The sequence below is a fragment of the Dermacentor silvarum genome, chromosome 5, assembly GCF_013339745.2.
Source record: "Dermacentor silvarum isolate Dsil-2018 chromosome 5, BIME_Dsil_1.4, whole genome shotgun sequence".
NCBI classification, from domain to species: Eukaryota; Metazoa; Arthropoda; class Arachnida; order Ixodida; family Ixodidae; genus Dermacentor; species Dermacentor silvarum.
The window spans coordinates 26,409,298-26,430,919 of record NC_051158.1 but is presented as its reverse complement, the minus strand read 5'-3'; the positions used below and the strand labels follow the sequence as shown (position 1 = coordinate 26,430,919).

General features: G+C 44.6%; 1 protein-coding gene across 2 annotated transcripts in view; it reads left to right on the top strand.

Annotated features, from left to right (window-relative positions):
• The window catches only part of LOC119453125 (protein CLEC16A homolog), a 59,059-nt gene that overhangs the window by 17,262 nt on the left and 20,175 nt on the right, over positions 1-21,622 (top strand). For both annotated transcript variants that reach the window (XM_049667559.1, XM_037715128.2), the window contains 13 exons: positions 225-275; positions 1,125-1,238; positions 2,006-2,264; positions 4,152-4,278; positions 6,362-6,462; positions 9,188-9,240; positions 9,834-9,903; positions 11,048-11,202; positions 12,861-12,911; positions 16,495-16,623; positions 17,524-17,644; positions 18,640-18,791; positions 19,631-19,952. In XM_049667559.1, the coding sequence (XP_049523516.1) occupies positions 225-275; positions 1,125-1,238; positions 2,006-2,264; positions 4,152-4,278; positions 6,362-6,462; positions 9,188-9,240; positions 9,834-9,903; positions 11,048-11,202; positions 12,861-12,911; positions 16,495-16,623; positions 17,524-17,644; positions 18,640-18,791; positions 19,631-19,952 (1,705 nt within the window). The remainder of the gene's footprint in view (positions 1-224; positions 276-1,124; positions 1,239-2,005; positions 2,265-4,151; positions 4,279-6,361; positions 6,463-9,187; positions 9,241-9,833; positions 9,904-11,047; positions 11,203-12,860; positions 12,912-16,494; positions 16,624-17,523; positions 17,645-18,639; positions 18,792-19,630; positions 19,953-21,622) is intronic.

The following is a 21,622-nucleotide window of genomic DNA, read 5'->3' as shown; positions in this document are numbered from 1 at the left end:
AGTTCCTTAACTATTATCCTTAACAGCTTCGCTGTAAAAGCCTCTGTACTCCGCCTGGGCTTCATAGTTATCATTGTCACTTCAAAGCAAGTACACCATTGTAAGGCACTCGCTATTCGTATGAGTGCATGCTCACACGCTCTTTCACACAGGTTTGTCGTCTGTTTGCTGTGCCGACTTGTAGGCTGTCGTTTTTGTGACCGGCGTGGCATGACTTCTTGCAGGACGACCGGAAGAAAGTCAGCAGCGTAGTGTCCCTGTTCCTCTTGTCACAGGTGAGCGTGCTGGAGTGTTTTCATTCGTGATTTCAGCAATGCCAGCGTGGAATGTTTGTTTTGTTTTGGGCTGTAGAACACAAGCATTCCATTTTGCCCTGCCACATTAGTTCAGTTGCTGTGGCATTGTGCTGCTGTGGGCCCTTTCGTCGAGCCCTTTCGATGTCTACAATGCTCTACTCATCCTAGCCTGTATGTTTAGTTTCTGTGTTTCAACATAAGACCAGAACCATCAATCAAAACCATGGCATACCGTACCTTGTTCTGGGTGTAGGTGAGGAACCCCAGGGTCAAATGGTAAAAAAATTAATCTGTAGCCACACTCTCCCCTCTGACATTACTAGGCTGCACCTTGCCAAGTTGGTCCTGCCCTATATGTTGCTTTGGTACAATAAACATGATCGATCGATCAATCACTTATACAAATTGTTTGCCTTCTTTCTTGCTGCCACTCAATGTTCCATTAGCCAGTGCCTTTTGCAGAATGTTGACAACAAAAATTTGTTTCCTGGCCAGTTTGTGCATAAAAGTATTATCCAATAGGAAATAGTTCTTTGAGAGGTTCTGATTCAATTTAAATTTGGCATTTCAAAATTTTCTAAGACTCACTGTTAAGATGATCCTTCTGGCATTTTTTGGCCATCATGTCATGACATGACATGTCATTATTAATGAAATTAGGGAAGTCAGCATTACACTTCTTATTTCATCGTGGACAAAAACCCTTGTTAAAGTTTAGAGGGTGCCAGTTGAATAAAAGGAAGTTACAGTCACATTTAGCAGCTGTTGGGGATCAGGTGTGTTGAAGTAGTGTACATTCAGTGTTCATGTGTCCATGCATACGTGCAGGTGTTCCTTATAGTGTCACATGAGCCATTAGTCCGGCAGCTGGCCAACATCATCCTGAACCGAGACATGAAAGTGTTCACCTCACGGGCCAAGGATGACTCTGCCTCGAACAAGGTAATCATTCTGTTCGGTTGCGTTCTTTCAATTTTAGATTTTGAACTGCTTCGCATCGTCTTTGGTTTTGATGTCTATTGGTGAGCATTTCAGTTTCACGAACTGAAACTCATCTTCAGAAGCCCGTCATTGTACAACACTGTCACAACGGGGTGTAGACCAGGGCATGCGAGCCCCATATTTGACGGTCAACAATCTCTACACTAAGTGGAGCCGGCCAGGTCATCTAATACGTCGATCTTATAACCAACGGTCTGTTAGACTAGCAGCCTGTCCCAGTCTCATCCATTTCCTAATATTCTGCTATCCTCAGCTGCGTTTCCAATTCCCTTGGCACCCGGGCCCGTTACTAACGGGATCAAGGGTGTAACGTTTGACTGGAAACGTGACCCGTTGTGGCGGCTTAGTGGCTACTAGTGGCTACTAAGTGGCTTAGTGGGTACTTAGTGGCTAAGTTACGGTGGCTAGTGGCGCAGCTAAGTGTGAGGTCGCGGAATCATATCCCATCCCCGGCAAGTGCATTTCGATTGGGACAAAACGCAAGAATGCTTGTGTACCAAAATTTAGGTGCAGCTTCAAGAACCCCGGGTGGTCAAAACTAATCCAGAGTCAACCACTACGTCGTGCCGCGTAATCGGACCGTGGTTTTGGCACATCAGAATTTTTTGTTTTCCCTTGAATAATAAATAAAAAGAGTGTTTGTACTTTCTTTCGGATGTTTGTGATTGTTGGTAGCATTCCCTGTATGTCTCGCACTTGCCTTACAGAGTGACTTGGGCAGCGAGCCTGAGTTTGTGGCCCCCGAGGAAACGCTAGAGAAGAGCCTGGAGACGTGGACAGCTGTGGCCCCGGCGAGCGAGGCTATGGCAGCCATGAGCGCCGAGGAACAGGGCTGCCGCGGCGACCCTCATGCTAGCGGCTCGGCTACGACGACACCGACCAACTCTTACCCGCCTGGCCTGCACCCATCGGTGCCCTGCCACCCAGAGGACGGCGATCACTCGCAGCCGGCGTCGGCGACCGACTGTAAGTTTGTTGTCACCGTGTCGTGAGTGCTGTGTGCACCTTATTGGAGAGCTTTAGCTGGTACAGTGTAGACCGCTTATAACGTAAGTTGCTGGAATCGCGAATATCCGCACTATAAGTGGTACCACACTATAACCAAAACAACTATTTATTGCGATAATGGACACTCCAGGGGCATTTCTGCCGTCGCTGTCACCGTGCTCTAGGTTCCGTATTCGCTTACATAAATTAACAAGCACGATGTCACGTGCGCACTAGCAAACATGAACACATCTCGCTCGTTGACCGCAGAAACGAACTGTCAAAATGCTCGAGTGACGAAGCGAGGCAAGCGAATTGACCTTCGTGCTATCGTGCCTCTAGCTTCAACGCGACCTATGAGCGGCGAAAACATGGCGCGCGGCGGACTTTCCCCGTCGCAGATTGCGTTCAAGATAGGGCCAAGGCGATCGTATCGCCGAAGTGGATCGTTGCAGATTACGTTCTGCTTCGGTCCACTGAAACCGTTCCGCATTGCTTTGCTGGCGAAAATCCTCTCCGTCTGTTTGCGCCAGTCCCGAACACAAGTTTCAGATTCCCTGAACGCCCGTGATGCGGCTTGATTTCCGTCAGTCTCCGCACACATGATCACTTTCCTTTTAAGTGCAGCATCATGATGAACTCGGTACTTCATGCTGATAGAGCAGACACAGAGAACGTGAAGACAGATGGTAGACTATTCCCTAAGCATGTGTACTGCAGCACATGGAGGAAGCTACGGTAGCTAGGCTCGAGTAGCTAGGCTCGACGTGCGTGCAAGGTGGCCATTTTGAAATGCCGACAGCTGTATGGTAATGTAGCTTTAGGGTCGTACTCGATTCTAACGCGCACGTAATTTTTGGACCTGTGAATTTTTATCGGAAAAAAAGTGTGCGTTAGATTCGAGTAAATACGGTATTTGTGGCTTGAGGGGAGCGTTTGTCGTCTAGGCTGACTGCCGAACTTCCAGGCAGCCGCACTGTAACCGCTATTTCGTGTCCCGCAACTGCACTATAAGCGATATGCGTATACATGGAGTGCTGTGGGAAAATTAATGGGAGTCTGAAAAGACCGTATTATATCCGGTCCTGCACTATAAGAGGTTATGTTATAAGTGGTCTATACTGTAGTTATATCCCCTTCATTCACTGTGTGGGCGATTGTACGTGCCAAGATAATGCACCAAAAGCAAAAGCACTGATGAAAACAATAACATTTAAATTGTCGCAAACATCTTGAAACAACTCTGATTGAACCTGTGCTGCAAGTTTGAATAATGTGTGCAAGGCTTTTTAGTAAAACGAGTTGGAGGGTAGACGGCTGGGCGTTTGGTCTCTGTACCAGCATGCCATCATATAGTGGGTTCACTTTTTTCATTGTTGTTCATAATCTCCTACATCCAGCATGTATTTCGAGTGACAGGATGAGTTCTTTCCAAGAATGCTAGACATGAAATAGCGTACGTTAACATACACGAAGTGTTCTCGCATAAAGTCCACATTCTGTAAACTTGACAAAACTCGCTGCAGAATTGAAGATTCTTAATTCATTCTGCAGCAGTACACCTTTTGTGATTCTAAAGACCCAAAAATTATGGTAAGATAAAATTTTCAATGGACAAAAGAATTTAACGGAGTGAATCTTAAGTGGAGGCTGCTTAATTTTCATCAATGCGTTCATTCCTTCTCCCGCATCGCGTCTCATCGAGTCTCAACTGAGGGATGCTAATTTGCAACCTGCAATGTAACCTGTCTTCAACGGTGACTGGTGGCTGGTGACTGCTGCTGCACCGTGCTTGCATTTTGTTATCCTTTAGCATGTGCCGTCAGCAATGCGCTTGATAGGGATGGACGTGCGGTTCTGTTGCAGGCGAGGTAAACCCCGCGTACCTTCCCGACGGCCTCAACATTACGGACGAACAGAAGGCCCAGGCAGTGCAGAGGCTCAACATGGCCGCCATGGAGCAGCTCAGCCAAGGCTGGCCCCTCTGTGAGAGGTAGGTGCCCAGCAAGCACAACAGTTTCTGGCATAGTTTCCTACAGGGTGTTGCGTGTATTGCGGTTCAGGTGGCTTTGTTACCTGTCCGCTTCGTACGGTTATGATTAGGGATGTGCAAATGTTCGAAAAGTTTGAATATTGTCGAATATTATATTTTTAATATTCGTACTCGATGTGAAAAGTAGATATTCAAAAATGAGTGCGATGAGTGACGACTAGCACAGGGTCAAGTGCCTCCCAGTTTACGGGCATTTGATGCGGTATAATAAGGCCCATCTGGGGAAGACAGCTAGTGGGGATTACTAAATTTTCTAAGTTAAAATGAGCCAAATACACCATGTTTTAATATAACAGTTTAGCAGTCTAGTTTTTTAACATTGACAATGTAATTGCAATGTTACAACATAACAAATTAACCAACTTGCTAATAAATACATGTGCATATCATTATTCAATATTTGATTCGATGTTCAAAGCTAAGTATTCGTATTCGTATTTGAAAATTTTTATATTCGCGCACCCCTAGCTATGACTTAAAAAAAATTGGACCCCTTCGTTAACCCCTCTTCTCGTTCATGAGAATAGTAGGCAATGCATGTATTTGGAATGTTCATGAGATAGGTTCATACGTGAAGATTAAAACTGCATTATGAAGCCATGGCCGACAGCTTACTGCTATTTTTGATCAGTGTACACTCATTGCGTTCTACCTGTGCTAACATACGGGGCAGAAACTTGGAGGTGAACTGAGAAGCTGGAGAAGGGGTGAAGTACCGTGCAACGATCGATAGAGCGAAAAATGATCGGCGTAACGTTAAGAGACCGGAAGGCAGCAGTGTGGATTAGAGCCAATGGGGGGTAAATTCCTATCCTAATGTCAACTCTCATTGACATTAAAATGGAGAAATGGAGTTGGCCAGGCCACGTAATATGTAGGGCAGGTAACGGGGGTTCTGTTAAGGGTGCCAAGAGAAGGGAAGTGCATTCGACAACGGTGACTAAGGCTGAGACTGTTTGATGATTCAGAAATGTTCAGTCGGCTGACGCCGAGACGTGGGTAATTGGAGATTGCAGGGAGCGGTCTTAGGTGAACGTAAACTAGGTTGATGATAATGAACCTTTGCACAAGGTAAAATGTACCTTGCATTGATGACAAGCTACACAAAAGTAGGGCATTTCTGAAAGCAATCGGCCATGCCCATTTCAGCGGGCTGTGGCGACAGCAGATGTGGCGAACATGACGTTCCTTGTTAAAAGCAAGTTTCACTCATTTCACAAATTGTCATTTGTGGGAGAATATGACTGGCTTCGTTGCTGGAAAAGCAGCACACCACTGTTGCAACACTTCACAACGCTGAATCAATGCATTCACGTTAAACATTCCCCCTCGAAAAGAGGAAGTGTGAATAGATATTAAGTTAAGCTGTGGTGCTGGTGAACAACTTACCTTCTTTGTCATGCACTGGCATTTGTTAGTGAACAGCATATGGGTCAGCACAATAAGTGAATAGTCTTTCATACTCGCTCGCCAATAATTTTGTAGGTTATTTACTCACTCGCACTCATGTGCAGTCACACCCGTTGGCACTCACTCACGTTCTTACCCATGCTCACCAGCACTTATTTGTGTTCATAGTCACTTCCATTCATACCGCACCGGCACTCACTCACACACACTCATATTCACTCGCACTCGCCGATAGTCACTAAGGTTGATAGGTCCACTCAAACTCGCCATCACTCACTTTTGTTCCTACTTACATTAACCGGCACCTACTCCCATTTATACCCACGTCCACTCACACCCTTTAGCACTCACTGACGCTCATATCTCATGCCTGTGAAGTGAGGGGGGTGCCAGTATGGGTCAGTGCACTTGTGATGTCGACCTATGGTGAACAGTGAACAGCCCGATCCAGACAAGCAGTGGCTTCTGCTATGAATGATTTTTTTTTTGTTATGGGTTCTTGTTTTTGGGTTTATGGTTGATACTCTTGGATTGTTAGTGCCGTCGAGTCTTCAAATTTGGCAAGCAGCAGAAAAAAATTAATGCTCGCCTCTTCCGACTGTCTGTGTTGTAGGCCCTTCTTGGCAGCCATCTTGAATGCCCTTGACTGCAGTGAGAACGACCACCCAGCGTTGTTCGCACTCTGTCTGCTCTATGCGTTGGGCCACAACCCAGGTTCGTGGTATTTTTATTCACGCATATTCTTGACCCTTCGGTTAGTTCCTTAATGCTGTGAATTACCTGAAGGCATACCTGCCAGCTTCGCCAAATTTTCAGTAACGTTCATGAGTTCAGGCTTGCTCCAAAAATTTTACGAATGTTCTTCCAAATTTTACAATAAATAAGTCAAACAAGCTTAGCTTATCACTCTCCTGACCATACTCTCGGATGTAATCTTGACAGTGAAAAGTCCTGCTTGGCAAGTTTATACAGACAGGTTCTTGGAAGCAAGCAAAGTTAACTGTAAAGTCGCTGAGGAAGTTGCTGTGTGTTGATCTCGGTTTGTGCAGGTTCATGTTTGCTGCTGCATATGTGCTGTGTATAAAGGTAAACACATGCGTACATACACATCACACACACATGCACGCACAGCATCGTAAAGAACAGGATTACATTGAAGCTATAGTTGTGTTTTGTGTTGACTTGGGCATGGTTTTCATTATAAGGTGTGCTGTTGTGCCCAATGAATAGTGTAAGGAGCAATTGAAAAAAAAAAAAAAAAAGAACCAAAATATTTTCACTTGCAGGGATCAAATAACGGGGCTGCTGGTTTTCCATTGCCATGTTTATATGCAACAACAAAGTTCTAGTTATGTATGCTACTTCACCTGCACTAGGTGCATGCTTCCAATTTTGCGATTGATTTGCATTGCCGTCTGAGACAGTGGTACATTTACGATAACATGCGATTGCACGTTCATCATTGTTAATTGTCGCTGCAAACGAGGCTTTCTGCGATGGTACAGCCAAAAGTTTCAAGTAGAGTTTCTTGACAATTCTGTTTTGTGGGTGCCTTAGGGCCAGGTGAGGTTCTGTTTGCCTAATGGTTTTATGTTTGGGTAGTTTGGGAAATTGATAAATGTTTAATAAGGTTGTTACCGATTGAATGTGTACAGTAATTGGACCCATAAGTTAGCATATGCATGTCTTGGAATTTTCAGCGCGTTGTTGTAATGAGAATAAATGTGTCACTTACACAGGGTCAGTGACACATAAGAGGTATGGAGCTGCTGTTGCAGTTACCCTGGGCTCCTATGTTTTTACTGCACATTTTTTTTTTGTATTTATTGAATCCTCTACACTGCACAGTCAAGTCAGCTGTAGTTCATTGTTTTTATTGTGAGCCTTAAAATGTGTCGCTTTGGAAAAATTTTCTCGTGTTTACTTCACTTCTACGTGTCAATTGGTCAAGCTAGTGAAGCTATTCATCATTTTTTTTTTTTGCCATGTCATGTGATGCACAGACGTTGCATCATCTTATGACACTGAGAACTTCTTTATCGTACTAACTTTTGATTACTGAAATCTTTGTTTCCAGCTGTAGTAGGGCTAACTTCAAAGCTTTCTGGCATCATATTCTTCCCACTGTTTTTACTTGTCTGTGTTTCTCTTCTATGTTGTGTTCGTGCGAATTACTCGCTTGTTGTGTTTAAAAATATGCTTCTCTTCTATGTTGTGCTTGTGTGAAGTGTTCGTTCTGTCGTGTTCCTTCTCTGACATTCCTTCTGTCTTCTTTCTTCTCTTTCTTTCTGGACACTCATGTGCAGCTGGTGGGTAAAGTAATGCTTTTCAAACCTTTGACAAAACGAGTGTCCTTTGTGCTGCATGAAATTTGATCTTGTTGGTGAAGCGTGGTTTTGAAGCTGTGTGAAACACAATTGGAGGACTGGAAAGTTGACGCATGCATGTCCTTCTTCCATGTTCGTTGTTTACATTTGTGCTGTACTAATCTAAATATGGTTTGTAATACATTTATTATGCCTTCTGAAGTTCGCCAGAGATTATTGTAGAATTATTGTCGTAGAACGCACCTTAGACGGCCCTTCACAACTCCTAGTTGGCAGTCGAACATTAATATGAGAAACACGGAAGTAACAAGTTATTCAATTTAACAAAGTATACCGAAAAATTTTGTTACTCATTTTACCGTGTAAGGAATATGTGGTTATATAGAATATAACGAAGGTATTTTTGTGTTGGCTGCGACTTCATCATAACAAGACTCTGCTTTATAGCCGTAATTTCCAACAAGGCCTGGTGAGGGGCTCCTTTAACTTCTGTCGAGGAGAGGGTTTTAAGCCGAGAGATGATCACAAGTGGGGAAGAGGCAAGCATTCTATGCAGATCTGCTTCTCGGCAGACTAGAGAAATTATGGAAGTTCTTGAGATAAAAAAGCTGAATCTTTTGTAAGCATACCCACGGTATCAGAGAAGGATGTCTGCTTCTTGCCGGAATCCGGTATGCAGGCGCAGTAGGCTTGTTTTCTTTTTCCTTTGTATTTAGTGCTGATGTGTATCTTTTTTTATTTTGTCAACCAGCAATTATTTCATGCTATCAAGAAATAACTCTTCAGTTGTTAACGCTCGTTTTGATTGTCGCGGCCTCCTTGCTTGTCCTCGTGTTCTGTGGTGCCATCTTCTGCCGCTGTGAGCCAGTTAGTCGGGCAATGCGTTCTGGTCCAAGTTGAGAAAGCATAAGGTTTCTGTGACATGCTTTTGTTGGTACTTGTCTTGATTTTTCTTGAAGCTTGATGCACTGTAGAGAGACCAACAGCAGCGTCAGTCTTACGGCCAGACATTTCGTTTAAAGCTTGTACTTTGTGCCTTCTTTTCTTCCCGTTGTGCGTATTCATGCCAGAGGAGTAGATGTCTTTTTTTATTTCTCTCTTGGTTCAAACAGGCATCAACCGCGAGCTACTGGACACGGTTCTCATGCCATCTCTGAATCCAGAGGTAGGCCCCCCAAAATCTAGCACTACGTGTTGCTTGTAGTTTCCAGCTTTTGGCTGGGCCACTCGGAAACACTAAATACGTACGACATTTCATCTAAGCAGTATTAGCGACATTTCCACGATAGCGGGTTGGCCGTTTAATCTTACCGTGGGAGGGGGCCAAGAAAAAAAGATGCGAAAGCGAGAGACTAGTGGCGATGTTGCCATGAATTCCTGCTCCAGCTCGCCGGGATGTTACAAATTTCGACCGCATCTGCTTGGGTCTAGTTAATTGTTTATTTATTCCTAAACTGGGATCACATTTCATCGTGACGGAACCAGTGGCTCATCCTCACTAGCCTTAGCCTCAAATACGAGAAAAGATGCTTTTGGAATTCAGGACATACCGGCACTGAGGTTTTGGTGGGAAATCGAAAGAAGTGTTTTATTTTCTACAGTAATATCATTTCCCCGTGTTCTTAATGAATGAATGAATATTTCGCAAGTCTCGACTTATTTGGTGTTCCCTCTTCATACTGCACCTTTAGTGGCATTGAAAGCGAGGACATTTGCCAGTGTGTGATGTCTAACCTCGTCTCCGTGGCGGTTTTGCAGACGAAGCACTGGTACAATGTTGCCCTCATGGACAAGCTGATCCAGATCATCACCTTGAGCTGTAAATACGGTGAGTGGGCTCAGAGCTGTTTTTTTTGCTGCCGTCTGTGTGGGCCCGGAAGGCTTTGTTTCTATTTAGCTCTGTTGCTTTGTGGACATATGTCAGCTGTTCATGCTGAGACAGGGGCTAGTTAAGGCTGATTCACACTACGCCGACACGAGAACGATTTTGGTCTGCCGACTGATGACGCGAGCAGTTTACAGGACGGAAAACGCTGTGGCCAATGGTTTAAAGGAAGGAAAACGCTGTCACCAACAGTCGGCAGACAAAAATCGGTGCCGTGTTCGGCCTAGTGTTAATTCAGCCTTTAGTGAAACACGCTGGCTAGATGCATTGGTTATGGCGTGACAAAAAGGACTGGCCAAAGGCAACAAGACCTTGTAACCTTGTTGGTCTTGTCGTATTTGCGCCTACTTAACCATGTTGTTTGGCCCTGGTCTTAGGCAGCACAGCTTAAGCTAAGCTAGACAAATGAAATTTGGGCTAGTTGTGGTGTCTTGGGCTTCACGCAGAACGCAGAGAAAAGGACGGGCAACTGCACATTATCTCTCCATTGTCTCGTGCGCTCTGGTCGGTGTGTAAGACACCACGATTAAGCTGAACACAGTAATGTAGTCATAGGGCTAGGTTTTTTTTTCCCCCTAAATAAGTTTGCGTTTTAGTTAATGTAGTAACACTTTGCAACTGCTATAACAGGATCGGTCATCACGAGCCAAGGGAAGAGTTGCCATCGTTGCATCCAAGGCGAACCGAGGGAGAATAGCTGTTACCGTTGTAGTTGGCGCAGGAATTTTTCATAAGACTTGATATCTCAAAAAGTTGGTTTCCGAATAGGTGGCAACCGTGTGTCGATAATTACCAGGTGCATTGAGTATTACAATTTTTATTAACCACCTGCAACAGCAAATGCACACATTGACGCAGCGTAGTCAGTTCAGAGAACGTACTCGTGGTTCACATGTTCCGTCGGGTGTCATTAAACCTTTCCCTGTGACAGCCTGAGAATGACACTGTTGACGGAGTGCACTTGGCCAAAGTGATGCTAAATTCGGCTGTCCGTTAGGGTGGGACAATATACCAATTGTCGGACATTTGGCGGCAGCATCACTGTCACGTATAAAAGCATTGCGTCTCTGTTTGTGCTGCCCCCCAGGGAGCAAGGTGCGGCTAGCAACCTTGGAGATGTCGTTGCTGCTGCTTCGTCAGCTCGCGACGATCGACGGCCAGTCTTGCCTGCAGGACCATCACCTAGCTGGCTTGGAGCAGGCCAAGGAAGAGAGCACGCTACTGCTCCGCAATTTCTACAAGGTGGGAAGCAGCTGGAAGAAGATTTAATTAACGTACGCCTGATGAAAGGGCCATTATGCCGTGCAGTGCATCGCATGAGGAAGCCAGATTAATTAGCGCAGCCTAACTAATTGTGACCCATTTTTTCTGGGCTACTGCAGGGTGTGTATTTTCACGAAATCAATAAAGACCAGGGGCCGTAATTTAGGCAATAGAGAAGTGAACAATATACAGACAACGTAGGAAACGAATTTATTAACACATACTGTCAATCGCTGAAAGAATTATAGCAGGCAGGGGCAAGTACAGTGGCGGGATTTGTGAACAGCTGTGAAAAAATAAATAGATCAGTATGTAATTAAGAATGCTAACAATTTTTTTTTTTTTTTGCAAGGCTAGAAACAGAATTCAACGAAACACTACACAGATAAAAAAAAAAATCTGGTTTCAAATGTATCGTTAGAAAGTGTTGAAACCTAGCGTTCAGATTGCAAACGAATTAATATATAGACATGTCATTACAAGTGTTTACGTACATTGCAGTAGCACCTCATTGTCAGCAGAAATGTAAAGCATGGTTCACAATTATAGAGAGCACCAATTGAGTACTTAGTCTTTAAGAACTTCAAGAAGTCCTTGCATTTTAAAAGAAATCACTGGCATCAGGTAGAAATCAATTGATAAAAGGTCATTCTGAACAACTAGTCTAATTGGTACCAATTAGTGCTGGTATTTAATTAAGTGTTCCCTTTATTAGGGGGCCACAATGGCATACATAGAGAAAGTGGGTGGAAATATATATATATATATATATATATATATATTTGGTTGGAAACTAGAACACAGAAAACTGATAGCATCAACAACCATATAAACAGCACATTTAGGTGTATGCTGGTTGGCTTGTATATCGATACTTTTAGAATGAAGTTTTTTTATAGGAGCTACTAAAAACAAAGTTGATTACATTAACGGCAGCTAAAAAAAATTTTAAAATTTGTTTTTGGCACATTGCTCTCTTAAGTCTTCTGGTTTCGCCCTTTAGGACCATCTGCTAAATTTAGTGGGTAACGGATAAAATGCCAAGTTACCGTAGCCTGCAGATGTACAGGACGTTCTAGCTACTACAATTTAGCTCTGCAGTTAGGTCGATAGTTTTAACGAATAAATTTTACTCCGAGGCGTGCAGAAAATTCTGCGTGTGCGTGCTTGAGACACAAGGCACATTTATTCTATTTGAACACTTCAAATGCTCCTGATTAGCCCAGTTGGTAGAGGAAACGCCTACCATGGAAAGGCATTGGTCCTAGGTTCAATGCCCGAAACAGGAGAAATTTTTTCTCAGCTTCAGGGCTTTCTTTCTGCGAAACACTGTGAATTTTGGTTGTAGCTTCGTGCTATAATCAGGTGGCTGACAATTTTCTCTCTTTCGCATATAAAAATGCACGCTCATTATTGACTGCAGGCAAAGTGCAAAATTCTTCTTTCTGTGCACTTGGGGCATGGAATGCTTCTACAAGAAGCCTCTTTGAGGCGTGTGGCAGGCCATAGCTGTTTTGTGTACGCCCACGGTTACGGCCAAATGTGTCTTTTGAGACTGAAACTTGTCGTTTTTGCCTCTTCTATATAGTTGCTGTGTCTTTGTCTCTGTCTCTGCATGTGCTGACACCGGTCAACAGAGTGAAGAGATCTTTCTCGACATGTTTGAAGATGAGTACCAGGAGATGAAGGTAAACACCACGACATCATAGTTGCTTTTCGGCTTTTTTTTTACTCGCTTGCTTATATGCTAACTAAATAACCAGGAATGTTGTCCGTTTCGATTTCACTGTGAAGCAGTTTTGCTTCCAGTGTTGTAAATTGGGAGGCAAATATTGCCGAGAGTGCTCGAAAGGGTTTAGGTATGCTTCAAAATATGCCTGCGAAACTTGCTGTGTGGATTGCAGGCTTGGTTATTTTGCGTGGCAGGCATCGCATCTGGAAATTGTTTTTGCATCGGTTTGCTTGTTAAAAAGCTAAAGAAAGTTGAAAAAATGGCGTCGGATGTTGAGAGGACGCTTGCAACATTCCCAACTTCCCTCGAAATTTGTTTCGTGCACAACAGGCATACAGTAGTGCATACTGGTCGGTGTCTAGTTACAAGAGCTGCAACTAGAGGGTGCAAGTGTTCTGTTTCTAGGGCTATCCACTCTGGACAGCATTGTACGAGAAAGAAAATAACAGTTTCGCCATAAGGGCGAAGCAATGAATGCGATAGCAACACGTTAGAAAAATATAACAAGAAGTGAAAAACTCGTAGCCATAGTGGCAGTATGGATTGAAGTAAACGTAAGCTGAATAAGTAAAAACGAGCTGTTATGCTAGGGGTCCTCTGTTTGAATCCTGCCATTCAACAGTTTCATTTATGTTTATTAATTAAAGCCAGTGTCTTTCTTAGCGACTTTACCACCACTTTTTCGTATCGGGTATATTTCAAACCTCTTTCCTGGGCTGATTCTGGTGGAAGTGCACAGATGTTGACGGGGACGACATAAATTCGCTTGGAGTATCCATATATTTGCAATAAAACCTAATTCTGAGCCTTGTGGGTGACAATATGCTTGACATAGCGGAGAACAGCTCACCTGTACCAGGCCTTTGTTTTCAGAAGAAGCTTCGCACCACAACTTCCAAGCACCATACCACATCAAAGGAAATTAGAACAACTTGTTCGCTCTTATTTCGGGCCACGTAGAGTACATTCATAAAAAAAAAGAAAATTATGGAAATGGAAATTGAGTTAAAATTAATTAGTATGTTAATTATTTAGTAATTGATTTGTCGAACCATCCACAACTTGAAAGCTCCCTCCAGCATTAAGAAACGCTGGCGTGTGTTCTTGTTATGTTTACAGTGACTAAATTGAAACTGTGAGGTATCACATTCAGTGTATCAAAAATGATGCGTTGGTCTCCTGGGTTTAACCCTTGAAGTGCCAGCAAAAAAAAAATTTACAAGTGTGTTCAGAAAATCACGTTTACGCACATCTGGATAGCAAATTTTCTGCAAATTCAAAGTATGTATGACACAAGGGGGGGGGGGGGGGGTTAAATTCACAAATACACGAATTTAGGCACTGGCGGAAGGTTCTGTTCATCGAACTTCATTCATTGCTGCGTCATAGTCGGCGAGATCAGAGTCACTGGATGTGTCTATATCACTGAAAACACCATCACTGAAATCCTTGTCAAAAGCTTTCATGCAGAAGCAAATCGTCTTCGGAGCTTGATGACTCAACCAAATGAAAGTCATGCTTTCATGACAGGCTTGGCAACACACGACTGGCAGCCGCAATTTTTTAAAATCTCTATCGGATGGACCTAGAGGAATGTAGTCTGTAGGACCCCTAGTAGGGCGAGAGAGGGAACTCGCTAGGACATCAAAATGGATTGGATCAGCCTGGCCTGTTACTGGCCCCTAAATAGAGCGCCTAAACGTGTGGATGAGACACTAGTCCTCGGCACCAATTGCAACAAAAAAAAAGTTGCAGTTTCGCCCGAAAGGCGGAGCATCGATTGTGATAGCAAATTAGTAGAGAACTATACAAAGCAAGGATAGTAGTTTAATGGGCTGCATAAAGTTGAAAACGTACGCTTACTAACTAAATAGACAAGCACGGTGTCACACGCGCACAGGTTAACATGAACACATCTCGCTCGATGACCGCAGAAACTCGCTGTAAAAACGCCTGTCACACACCCCGTGAGCCAACGCCGGGCCAAATTCCAAAGCCGACTTATCAGCTTCCGAAAATGACACCACGAAAGCAAGGACAATTAATAAGGGGCCCTCTGGTGTGCAAGCGATTGCTGGTTGTGGTCCAAAGAATGAGTCAGAGCCCAGAGCTGTCAAAACACAACAAAATATATTCTTCAAACAAGGCATTTACATACACACACATACACACTTCGGCTAGGCACAACACAATGCAATTCACATGGGTGTTAACAAAAGTCTGGAACATAATTAACGACAAGCACTAACAGTTCAATACGTAAAGTACAGAATGAATAGGAGCACAAAGTGTCCACTCGTATTCACCCGTGCTGGTCTTGAGCCGGACGATCTCGGTGTAGCTCGAGGCAAATCTCGAAGAAGGAACTTCTTCCGGAAATGCAGATGGTCACTCTTCACGTCACATCTCTTCACCGCGGTCTGATCCCCCGTCTGATTCCCGCACGGCGCTTTTATTGCCTTCGCCGACGCTTCTCAAGCTTTCCGACAGAGTCGTGATCCCGTAGCATGAAGAGAGCCTGGGAATCTTCTAGACGTTTCTCGCGTTTTCGACCGCGGCCGTCGGAGTGTCGTCGAGGAGAGTGGTGACTCATCTGTAGGCGCAATCCGGGTTGTCGTCCTGCCTCTCTCGTTACCGTAGCCTTCGCGTACCTTGTCAAAACTTCTAGACTCCTTTGATCGCATCGGCTGTCTGTGGTGTATGCACTCTCTCCCTCTGTCGAAGCTGCTGCGGGGCTGTCTTGTTTCCTTGCTGGCTTGAGTGATGCGGGGCGTGCGCTTTGATTGTGCGCTCTTTTCTGACAACACTGGAGTGAGAAAGCGGGCCAGCAGCAGCGGGCAAATTTACCTTCGCGCTCTCTCTCGTATCGCTTCAATGCGAACTAAACGTCGAAAGCACAGCGCATACGAAGCTACCGGCACTCGGCACATGCACTTTGTCCCCATCGCAGGTCGCTTTCAAGATACGGTGGCTGCGCGGCCGTGCAGCAGCCGACGGAGCAGAGCGCACCCCCCCCCCCCTTTCCTCCTCCTCCCTCTCCGTCGCCTCGCCCCTGTGCCTCGTGCGCGAGAGACCGTGCGCTTCCGGCTTGCTTTCCTCCCTTACGTGCGCTACATTGAACCGTGATTGCCTGTTCACCCTCGTACGCTTTCACTCACACACACAGCGTATGGCGCGCGGCGACGATTTTATCGCTGTTGGACTTTATACAGAACTACACGGCGACGACGACGGCAGAAATGCACTTGGAGTGTCCATATAATTGCTATCACAGTAAAAAAAAAAATTTTAACCGAGTAAGACTCTTCCACGGTACTTTAAGGGTTAAGCTCACCTCGTCACGCACTTATAGCTTTCTAACAGAAGGGGTTATTTGGCAAGTCAGCGCTTTGATGCCTTTGAACCTCATATAATTTGGGCACTTGAGTGGATACATCTGTATCTGTATATGTATTTTTTTTTTTTTCAGATTGTAAGGTTTTGTTGCCGCTTGTTCGCATGTTGTTTGACAACTCCCGTTTTTTCTCTTGCTGACGCAGAAGAAGCCGCTCAACGTGGAGTACCTGATGATGGATGCCAATCTGCTGCTGCCACCCATGGGGACGCCCATGTCGGGGGTGGAGTTCCACAAGCGCCTGCCCTGTGGCGAGGTGGAGAGGGCACGAAGGGTCTGGCTCTGCCCTCCTTTTGTCGTCTGCTTGGCCATTCTTTCCTTGTCTGTCTCTCTATTCGGCTGCTTTCCAATACTCGCCGTAGATGGCTAAATAAGACAGTCGAGCCATCTTAAACCTCGTCTTAGTTCTTCGCGAAGCTGACAAAAGAGACGGCATCAAAGTCAGAAACAATGCACACTACTTTTCTGTCCAAACATGATGGCCGCTGAGCAGACTGGTGGGAAATCCAACAGGAAGGTCACCTGTGCATAAGAAAACGTAGTGCCGCTTTCTTTAGGCGCTTAGTGTTAGCTGTGTCGTGTTTTTCGTGAATTCGCATACGCCAACCATAAACAGTAATATTATGGGCGTTCCTTAGCCTCGACATGAGTTGGCATCGAGCTGTAGAGATGTCTTCCAATTGCATTCCATTACTTGGGTTCAAAGCTGTCCTTTGAGCAGTGAATGTAGTCAGTCTTCAATGCTGGTCAAAATATGCTGAGAAGATAAGAGCACATGCAGTCACGCAAGCTTCTGGTTCGTTGCGAATGTTGTTGTGAAGCATGAGATGTTGTTAATGAAACTGGAAATGTGACATTGGGTTTCAGCGGGCTTTGCATTGTAGGCGCATGAACTGGAGTGGTATTTTTCGTTACTTTCGCCAGACTTGGCACCAGACGCACCGGCAACTATGAGCTACAGCATTCATGCATTATGCCCCCAAGCAAATACGAGGTGCACTGTCGCCATTACACGTCGACGCATCTGGTGCCAAGGCGCACGAAATCGCATGAAAGTGATTGACCGAAAATATTGCCTCTGGCCAAGTACGAAGTGCTGGTTGAAGTGCCTGGCTAACTGGCACTTCTTTGTCATCACTGTTCTCTTATCGTCTTGCTCGCCATTTTCTTACAGGCAATCAGAGTGTTCTTCCTGCTTCGCGAACTCTCGCTGTTTTTGAGCAACGACCGGGAAACACAGCTGCCGCTCACCAACCTGGCGAGTTGTGTCAAGGTGGATGACGTTCTAGACCTCAGTGAGTGTCCGATTTGGCCACATGTTTCAGCTTGCTGCCGCAAATGTTTGCCATTTCTCCAATGAGTTCAGAAAGCAGTTTGCTAAAGCTGATAGTTTATTGATTTATTTAAATACTTTCCAGGCCCAAAGACATTACAGAAAGTAGTGGCTCATAGTAACAAATTACAAAAATGTACAACAGCAAAGTTTAATTTGCAATTTTCTAAACCTAATTAACTTAGAAAGGGCTTTGTTGCCTATATAATTGTGCTTTTTCTTTGCTTCGCTGCAGTTATTATTATTCAGTGTGCCAGGGTGAATGTTTTCTGCAGTTCTTGGAGTTATGGCAACTTTTGTGAACTTCCTGTAGTGGGGCATAATGTTCAGTCATGAATGCTCCGAATAAATAAATGCAGTTACAAATTTCATGCTGTGCTAGTGAAGCCTTGATAGAGTTAGGTTATCTATGGTGGTGCTCTGTATGCAAACATCATTGTGTTCCGTTGCTTGAACTATAGACAAGTGCTTGTAAATGAAGTAAGCTTTGCCATGCCATGTACTGGTGATAGGACTGCGAGGGGAAATGGATGCACGTAAATTGCTCCTTACTTCTTTGCTATTCATCACTCGGGGTGCTGACTTATTGAGTAGGAAAATTTTTCTCTGGTTGTTGGGCAAAACGTGTAAAAATGAAGCCTGCTGTATTTGAGCTGCTCGCAGAGCATGTTCGTGCGGGCCAGGCAGTAGGCGGCGACACTTTTTGCCTGCATTATACGTTGTGGTGGGGCTGCCGCACCTTAGTGAGTTTCATGCCTACAAATTTTCTTAATTAGCGCTCAATTTTTGCATGATTTAGGACAAGTCAAGCTCACAAAGAGGTGCGCTGCCGTTATTTTGTCAGCCCCCCTGCTGTCGGTGTTCTTTTTGTTTTTATGCTAATTGTTTCACAATAAAGCTTAAGCTGTTTTCACAAAGGCGACTGTCGTGACAGATTTGTTGTTTCTTGTGACGCAGACAACAGTGACCTGATTGCCTGCACGGTGGTCAGCAAGGATTCGCAAAAGATCCGGCGCTTCATGGTGATCGACGTGGCGCAGCTCGTTCTCGTGGAGCCAGATTCCAAGCGACTGGGCTGGGGAGTGGCCAAGTTTGTGGGCTTCCTTCAGGCAGGTGTCGTTTCGTGGTCGCATTCACCTTGTCAGGAATTCTTTCTGAACCCTGAGAAATCCAGTGGTTAGGAATACTTCAGAATGTCCTACCAGTCCTAACTGTTAAAAGGACACTAAATAGAAAAAAAATATAAGTTGAGCCATGTTGGTAAGCTACCAAAAAGTTACCCTTGCTACGAGAGGAGGGGCTTCCTGGGCCAGAAAAGATGCAAAAACGACAGATGGCTGGTGATTTGAAGGTCCTTTTGAAGAGACCTTAAAGGCCATCAGAATCGGAATGTGATCATCCAATGAGGTTATGGATTCTGATGGTGCCTGCTCGAGCCTAGTTAATCTTTTATCGCCAAAAAATGGATCGCAACTTGTTCTAGTGAAACTGAAGACTCAACTGAGCATGTTTCGACAACTTCTGTTGTGCCATGGTGGCTCAAGTATGGAAAATAGTTTGTAAATGACGATGGTCACGCTGACTCACTGGTGCTACACTCTCGGTATGAATATTAAACAGAAGAAGTTCAGCCTTTTAGTTATCGAGTAGTAGGTAGTAGAGTAGCAGCAGTAGTTCTTCTAATAAAACCTTCTACCACAAAGGTAATGCAACTAGAGTTCTGAAAGAATACTTTATCTGTCTAAACTGATTTGGTGTCTCTCTTTTAGAGTACCTTCAATAGATTATTGTTGTTAATGTTTCTAACTGCTGCTCATGTTACAGCGGTGAGAACTTGTCACGCTGCCTAAACAGTGGCTTTTATTTTTCACTTCACATATTCTTTGAAACATGAATAAACATTGATTGATTGATTGATTGATTGATTGATTGATTGATTGATGCACAGGACATAGAGGTGACCGGTGACAAGGAGGACAGCCGGTGCCTGCACATCACTGTGCACAGCCGGGGCGCGGCGTGCCGCAACACAAGCGGTCCCGGGAGCGTACCCCTCCTGGCGGCGCGCTTCCTCTTCGACGACCACATCCGCTGCATGGCGGCCAAGCAGCGCCTCAACAAGGGGCGCCTGCGCGCGCGGCAGCGCAAGATGCACAGCATCGCCCGGCTGCTCGACCTTCCACTGCAGCCACCGTCGCCCCTGCGGCACCACCCGCACACGCCGAGGGCGCCGTGCGGACCGGTGGCATCGCTGTCGGCAACGTCGTCGAGTGAGTGCTTTCTCCGGCAAAGCCGCTGGTGCAGAGCTGCACAGTGTATGGGCCGTGGGCCACATGCGGGCCCCGAATAGTTTGATAGTGGTCCATGGCCCAGTTCAAACCTCAGTGAATGCTATTCTAGTGCTGTCACCAAACATGGTATGCAAAATAGACTGTGGTATGCAAAAGGGAAGAGGAATAAACTTTATTTTAGTACAGCAGATTTGTGAGACCTAGGCCTCTCTACCTAGATGCCGACGGCCTTAAGCCCTAGGGCTCTGGCGGCATCTTTGGCCCTTTGAGGGTCAATTTGTTTTTTTCCAAATTGGACCCCCCACTGTCAGATTCTTTTATCGCAGATTTAAAGTCTTCAGGTAAACATGCATTGTTTATTCATGAATACAGATGCGCTTGCGTAAATACTTATAATAAGAATAAAAAAGTAGATACACTGAAATAGATATTCTGATTCGGCTCTTGGGCAGTAGTCTGCATCGGAGGAATCGCCACTCGACTCAGTTGCAGCAGAGCAACCAGTGCACACGGCCGCAGCATAATTGAATCGTGTGTGTGAGCACACGCAAGAAAACTAGATGGCTGTGCACCCGGCAGAAAAATCAAATGAGTCAGAAACTTGCCGTAATACTTCGTCCCATCGCCAATGAGGGGGCAGTCGGCTTTCGCGAGTCTCGAGAAAAGAACCACAGGCATGGCAGGATCGTTCGCATATGGCAGCATCATTTGTATATACTGCACCTGCCTGCGAACAGATGTAATCGCACCGCTGTGAGCAATAAACGAGTGACCATCCGGCGGTGACCCTGTGAGAGAGTAGAAACCAGATAGACATCCGTTTTAGAGCGCAGCTATTAGGCACCTAATCCTGCTGGTGGCAGCACTTGCTGGACAACAAAAAGTTGAAAAATTAGCGCATTTTTAAAATGCACAGACTGCGCCATATACTTCATCAACCATTTGGGACTTGTTTGTGGTGCCGTATATTTACATCTTTGACCCTCAAAGGGTAGGAGAGTAAGATTACAACACTGCTTTTCTTTTTTTTTGCAGGCAGTGCAATGAGGTTCTGGAGTAGTTCTATAGCTGTGTGGGCTTTTTGGTCTTACCCCAGCTATTTACGAGAATTTATTTTCTAATTTTACATTGATACAGCTTCTAGGCCAGATGGCTAGTGGAATATGCAATTTATGCTATTGCATATAAATTATTTGTGGATGTATGCCAATCTAAGCAACTGATACATGAAAGACAGTGAAGCTGTATAAGCAAGTTCTCACACTTCATCGGAAATACAGTGGAACCTTGATAAATCGAAATCGCTGAACACTTTCGTGACCGCGGGAAAATTGGTAGTTTTCGGGTAGTCTGGCAATTATTTTTTTTCCTGCCACAGGAAATGATTCATGTTGAAGTGTATAGTATCAAATTGTAGAAGAAGAAATTATCTTTCCAACTGTATTAATTTCAAACAGCATATTTATTAAATACTACGAAAAAAATTATCAAAACAAAAATCGCATCAATAACGAGAAAGATCGATAAAAACATCAATGCTGCTTTGCACAAAAAAAATATTTAAAAAAATCGAAATATACGTTTTCAAGAAAAGGGATATGTGAAATCAGCCTGCAAATATAAGCTCTGTATCTACAAAAGTTCTTGAG